The sequence below is a fragment of the Palaemon carinicauda genome, chromosome 9 (genome assembly GCF_036898095.1).
Source record: "Palaemon carinicauda isolate YSFRI2023 chromosome 9, ASM3689809v2, whole genome shotgun sequence".
Classification (NCBI taxonomy): domain Eukaryota; kingdom Metazoa; phylum Arthropoda; class Malacostraca; order Decapoda; family Palaemonidae; genus Palaemon; species Palaemon carinicauda.
Genome location: NC_090733.1, coordinates 126878768 through 126886267, shown reverse-complemented (window position 1 = coordinate 126886267; position 7500 = coordinate 126878768). Strand labels below are relative to the sequence as shown.

The 7500-nt window shown below is 31.5% G+C and overlaps 1 protein-coding gene across 1 annotated transcript in view; it reads right to left on the bottom strand.

The window, feature by feature from the left end:
- The window catches only part of DCX-EMAP (Doublecortin-domain-containing echinoderm-microtubule-associated protein), a 153574-nt gene that overhangs the window by 3285 nt on the left and 142789 nt on the right, over positions 1–7500 (bottom strand). The window contains exons 18-21 of the mRNA XM_068379937.1: positions 6681–6809; positions 5154–5316; positions 2524–2706; positions 209–304 (exon numbers count right to left, since the gene is read on the bottom strand). Coding sequence (XP_068236038.1) covers positions 209–304; positions 2524–2706; positions 5154–5316; positions 6681–6809 — 571 coding nt within the window. The remainder of the gene's footprint in view (positions 1–208; positions 305–2523; positions 2707–5153; positions 5317–6680; positions 6810–7500) is intronic.

The window sequence follows — 7500 nt, the reverse complement described above, 5'->3', positions numbered from 1 at the left end:
ATTTTTTGAGAAAATTCAGGCATTTTCCAAGAGAATGAGACCAACCTGACCTCTCTATGACAAAAATTAAGGCTGTTAGAGCAATTTAAAAATAATATACTGCAAAATGTGCTGGGAAAAAAATAACCCCCTGGGGCTTAAGGGTTGGAAATTTCCAAAAACCCCGGGGGTAAAAGGGTTAATAAAATGAAAAATTTACAACACATACCGTGAACCATGTAGCTCAGAGGACAAGTTTGAGTCGACCAGATTTCATTTCGAACGTCTTCGTCGTTTTTGACTCGAGATAAGTCACTCAGGCTCCCTGAGAAAGAAAGATGAAAAAGTCAGTTATCATATAATTTTTATATAAGAGTACTTAGATATAAACTAAGTCATATGTAAAGTAGTTGCAGTAAGCAAAAGGAAACAAATAACATTACTGAAAGCAACGTAAAGGTATATATATATATATATATATATATATATATATATATATATATATATATATATATGTATGTATATATATATGTGTGTATATATAGATATATATATATGTATACATATGTGTGTATATATATATATATATATATATATATATATATATATATATATATATATATACATACATACATACATACATATATATATACTTACATTTATATATATATATATATATATATATATATATATATATATATATATATATATATATATATTTATATGTGTGTGTATATATATATAGATATATATATATATATATATATATATATATATATATTATATATATATATATATATATATATATATATATATATATACACAGTACATATATATATATATATATATATATATATATATATATATATATATGCATCCTCATGATAGGTGATACTGATCAATTCCATATGGTCTTTTTATAGTTTATATATGAAATACGTTTTTTGATGTTGTTACTGTACTTTTTAAAAATCCTTTTATTAATTGTTGATTATTTATCATCTCGTTTATTGATTTCCTTATTTCCTTTCCTCAATGGGCTATTTTTCCCTTTTGGAGCCCTTGAGTTTATAGCATCTTAGTTTTCAAATTAGGGTTGTAGCTTAGCTAATAATAATAATAATAATAATAATAATAATGATAGTAATAATAATAATAATATCATCATCATCATCATCATCTCTTCCTACGCCTATTGACGCAAAGGGCCTCGGTTAGATTTTGCCAGTCGTTTCTATCTTGAGCTTTTAAATCAATACTTCTCCATTCATCATCTCCTACTTCACGCTTCGTAATCCTCAGCCATGTAGGTCTGGGTCTTTCAACTCTTCTAATGCCTTGTGGAGCCCAGTTAAAAGTTTGGTGAACTAATCTCTCTTGGGGAATGCGAAGAGCATACTCAAACCATCTCCATCTACCCCTCATCATGATCTCATCCACATATGGCCTTACAGTAATATCTCTTCTAGTTTAATTTCTAATCCTGTCCTGTCATTTAACTCCCAACATTCTTCTGAGGGCTTTGTTCTCAAATCTACAAAATCTGTTGGATATTTCATTGTCATACCACGACGCATGTCCACACAGTAACACCGATCTCACTAAACTGATATATAGCCCGATTTTTATATGTAATTTCAATCGATTTGATTTCCAAATTTTACTTAACCTAGGCATTGTCTGATCTGCTTTTTTTAATCTTTCAGTAAACTCTAATTCTAAAGATCCTAGTTCCTACATATTTAAATGATTTCACCTCATTAATCCTTTCTCCTTCCAGGGATATTTCATCTTCCATTGCATATTCCGTTCTCATCATATTTGTCTTTCTTCTTTTTATCTTGAGCCCAACCTAATGTGATATTTCATGCATTCTGGTAGGCAAGCTCTGCAATACAAAACTAATTCTACTTGAAGACCTTGCATTACGCATGCGCACACATAAAAAGGCGGGTTTGCACGATCGAACAGTGTTTGAAGTAATGTTCGAACGTATGAACGGGGTATTTTGTTGTCGAACACGTTCGTCAACGGTTTGAAGAAAGTCTGTTCCCGCCTAACTTTTGTGGGCGGGGCTTCATCGTCCACAAACCATATGCATTTGTGACTGACTCCACCTCTTCGAACCGTTTGACAAGCAGGTTCAACAACCGGGTTCGACGAACCGTTCGACCGAGTTTAAAGGCTTTAAAGGCTGCTCATGAATGGCAGAGGCAAGGGATAGTGACATTGCCCTACCGAGCAAGAAAATGCCTTAAAGAGTGACCATATATACATATGATTAGCGTCCAAACCACCTCTCCACCCAATCTAGGACCAAGGAGGGCCAGGCAATAGCTGCTGAGGACTCAGCAGATAGACCTATAGGCTCCCCAAAACACCCCATCCGTAGCTCCCAAGGATAGTGAGGTTGCAGCGACCAAAGAAACTAACGAGTCTGAGCGAGACTCGAACCCCATCTGGCGTTCACCAGTCAGGGACTTTACCACATCAGCCGCCACAACCCCTTTATACATTACGCATGCGTACACATATAATACTAACAGTATGCAACGTCATAGTCGGAAGTGACTGTCTGCAGGTAACGGCCGGAAGTGCTCCAGTCAATGCCTGATAGCGGAAGGGATCCTGTCATCCGGCCGTTTCTGGTGTACAGGTATCCGTCCTTGGTACTTTTGTACAGGTAGATGGAGCCGTTCTGGGATCCTACCGCTAGTGTATCTCCGGCTGTTCGTCAAAGGGAAATAGAAAAGGTTTTTATTAATTGATTAGTTGTTTTAATAATAATAATAATTTTAAAAACAATAATAATATTAATGATTTTAAAAATAATTTTGATAATTTTGATAATAATTTCAATAATTTTAATAATGATGATAATCTTAATAATTTTATTAATAATAATAAATAACAATAATAATAATAATAATAATAATAATAATAATAATTCTAAAAACAATGATAATATTGAAGATTTTAAAAATAATAATTTCAATAATTCTAATAATAATAATTTCAATAATTTTAATAATGATGATAATCTTAATAATTTTATTAATAATAATAATAATAAATAATAATAATAATAATAATAATTATAATAATGAAAATGATGATGATAATAATAATAATAATAAAAATATAATAATAACAACAATTTCATTAATTTTAGAAACAACAATGATTTTAATTTTGATCATAAAAATAACATTTCTAATAATAATAATAATTTTATTAATTTTAAGAAAAATTATAATCTTAATTTTGATAATGAAAATAATAATTTTAATAATATGTATTTGCTTATTCATGTAATAAAAAAAGGTTGTTCTAATATAATACAGAAACTCATTATGTTAATATTTGCTTATAAAAGATATTGTAGGCGTTGGGAGTACTGCATAATCTACTTAACTACATCATACAATTAATCTATATTCAGTTATTAAATAGTTAAATACTTATAACTTATTTTCCAGCACATTACTTAACTACATCATACAATTAATATTTATTTGATTATTAAATAGTTAAATATTTATAACTCTTACTCTCCAGCACATTACTTAACCACATCATACAATTAATATTCATTTGATTATTAAATAGTTAATTATTTATAACTCTTACTCTCCAGCACATTACTTAACTACATCATACAATTAATATTTATTTGATTATTAAATAGTTAAATATTTATAACTCTTACTCTCCAGCACATTACTTAACCACATCATAAAATTAATATTTATTTGATTATTAAATAGTTAAATATTTATAACCCATACTCTCCAGCACATTACTTAACTACATCATAAAATTAATATTTATTTGATTATTAAATAGTTAAATATTTATAACTCTTACTCTCCAGCACATTACTTAACTACATCATATAATTAATATTTATTTGATTATTGAATAGTTAAATATTTATAACCCATACTCTCCAGCACATTATAGGAACAATCACTTAACCCTGTATAGAAGTAATATATTGAATTTACTTCCTAATATGACCATATATTTCACTATAGTAATAGTTACAATGTACGAAAGTGATATATTGAATATACTTTCTGATTGTTTCACATCTTAGGAATACAGGAAAGTAATCCTAAATTGGATTTATTTGAAATACGTACACATACCCGGATTATATGAAATTAATCCAATTTTGGATTTATTTCTAATCCACCCACATACCGTGAGTATTTAAATGGCTTAGCAATACGCCCGTAACCCTAAAATATATGAAAGTAATCCCATTTTTGGATTTATTTCCCCACACGTTAACAACTCACCCGGATTATATGAAAGGCAGGACAGAGGAGACCGGGATTATATGAAAGTAATCCAATTTTGGATTTTTTTCTAATCCACTAACATACCGTTACTTAGCAATACGTCCAACAACACTAAAATATATTAAAGTAATCCCATTTTTGGATTTATTTCCCCACACGTTAACAATTCACCCGGATTATATGAAAGACAGGACAGAGGAGACCGGGATTATATGAAAGTAATCCAATTTCGGATTTATTTCTAATCCACCCACACACCGTGAGTATTGGAATGACTTAGCAATACGTCCAACAACACTAAAATATATTAAAGTAATCCCATTTTGGATTTATTTCCCCACACGTTAACAACTCACCCGGATTATACAAAAGACAGGACAGAGGAGACCGGGATTATATGAAAGTAATACAATTTCGGATTTATTTCTAATCCACTAACATACTGTTACTTAGCAATACGTCCAACAACACTAAAATATATGAAAGTAATCCCATTTTGGATTTATTTCCCCACACATTAACAACTCACCCGGATTATATGAAAGACAGGACAGAGGAGACCGGGATTATATGAAAGTAATCCAATTTTGGATTTATTTCTAATCCACCAACACGCCGTGAGTATTGAAATGACTTAGCAATACGTCCAACAACACTAAAATATATTAAAATAATCCCATTTTGGATTTATTTCCCCATACGTTAACAACTCATCCGGATTATATGAAAGAAATTCCTTTTTGGATATATTTCTAATCCACCAACACACCATGAGTATTGAAATGACTTAGCAATACGCCCAACAATCCTATAATATATGAAAGTAATCCCATTTTGGATTTATTCCATCATACGTTGACAACTCACCCGGATTATACGAAAGACAGGACAGAGGAGACCCACAGACCCTGACAGTGGTGACGTGCTGACCGCTCTGTCCGTTCAGGACGATCAGATGTCCGTCAATTGTCCCCGCTGCTATCCTTGTTCCCATCGGGTGGACAGCCACGCTCACACATTCGCTCTGGGCCTAGAAACGACACCCGGGTGGAAGGGAGTATTATTATTATTATTATTATTATTATTGTTATTATTATCATTATTAATTAAGCTATAACCTTAGTTGGAAAAGCATATTATAAGCTAAGCTATAACCCTAATTGAAAAAGTATAATATTAGCTAAGCTACAACCCTGTTGGAAAAGCATGATAATTAGGTATGCTACAACCTTAGTTGGAAAAGTATATTATTAGGTAAGCTACAACCCTTACAACCCTGTTGGAAAAGCATGATAATCAGTTAAGCTACAACCTTAGTTGGAAAAGCATATTATAAGCTAAGCTATAACCCTACTTGAAAAAGTATATTATTAGCTAAGCTACAACCCTGTTGGAAAAGCATGATAATTAGTTAAGCTACAACCTTAGTTGGAAAAGTATATTATAAGCTAAGCTATAACCGTAATTGAAAAAGTATACTATTAGCTAAGCTACAACCCTGTTGGAAAAGCATGATAATTAGTTAAGCTACAACCTTAGTTGGAAAAGCATATTATAAGCTAAGCTATAACCCTAATTGAAAAAGTATATTATTAGCTATGCTACAACCCTATTGGAAAAGCATGATAATTAGTTAAGCTACAACCTTAGTTGGAAAAGCATATTATTAGCTAAGCTATAACCCTAATTGAAAAAGTATATTATTAGCTAAGCTACAACCCTGTTGGAAAAGCATGATAATTAGGTATGCTACAACCTTAGTAGGAAAAGTATATTATAAGCTAAGCTATAACCGTAATTGAAAAAGTATACTATTAGCTAAGCTACAACCCTGTTGGAAAAGCATGATAATCAGTTAAGCTACAACCTTAGTTGGAAAAGCATATTATAAGCTAAGCTATAACCCTAATTGAAAAGGTATATTATTAGCTAAGCTACAACCCTGTTGGAAAAGCATGATAATTAGTTAAGCTACAACCTTAGTTGGAAAAGTATATTATTAGCTAAGCTATAACCCTAATTGAAAAGGTATATTATTAGCTAAGCTACAACCCTGTTGGAAAAGCATGATAATTAGTTAAGCTACAACCTTAGTAGGAAAAGCATATTATAAGCTAAGCTATAACCCTAATTGAAAAAGTATATTATTAGCTAAGCTACAACCCTGTTGGAAAAGCATAATAATAATAATAATAATAATAAAGATAAAATAAATAATAATAATAATAATAATAATAATAATAATAATAATAATAATAATGCACTCTAAGTATAGTTTTTAATATGGATTTACAAATGCAATTTAACCATATGGTGTTATATACATATAGACTATTCCACATGTATTGTATCATAATGTATACTATCATAGAAACAATGAAACTGTCTCTGTACCTGTATCCTCCACTCCAGCTGGTTCTCGTGCCACTTAACTATGTGTTTGTCGTAGCCAGCTGTGGCCAAAGTACCATCTGCTTTGTTGACTGCTAATCCCCATAGCTGTTTGCTATGTCCGAATATAACCTTTGGATTGTGAAATGTTATGAGTCATTAACTGGAAATCGAAAAGCATCTTGTAATGAGTATTTAAAAATTCAGAATTAAAAACACTGAATTTTAATGCAGGAAAATAGAATGAAAACTAGAAAAACACTCTGGGAGTGCAGACCTCCGCCACGGCAGCTTGTTTCTCGAAACCAGCTTGCCTTTTCCTGAGTCAATTTAGACCGTAGGTGTATTTGAAGTCTGTGTTATAACCATTTGCGAACTTGGGGATAAGGTTAAGGTTAATTCGGTCGACCTTTTGCCTGACCTTTACCTTGACCTTTGACCTATGACTTTCAAAATTTAATCACTTCCATGTCTTAACATAACAATTAATCGTTGAAAGTTTCACTACTCTATGGGTAAAATTGTGGTCAGGAAGTCGTTCATAAACAAACAGACAGAGGCAAAAACATAACATACTCCCAACTTCGTTAGCGGAGGTAATAATGAAGGTAATTTGAGTAAGGTGGTGTTGGGTAAGGGGGAGGGGAGAGGTATTGGTGTTAAGCAAACGGTCACAATGTGGCGTGAGAGCCCATGAACTTGACATAAGAAATATTGGAGTGTTGGGAAAGGAAATATTCTAGAGATAATTAAGTAACACTAAACACCCAGAACAAGTAGAAAGAACATTCAGAGATTTCAGACCTCCGCCAATGAAGTGTGT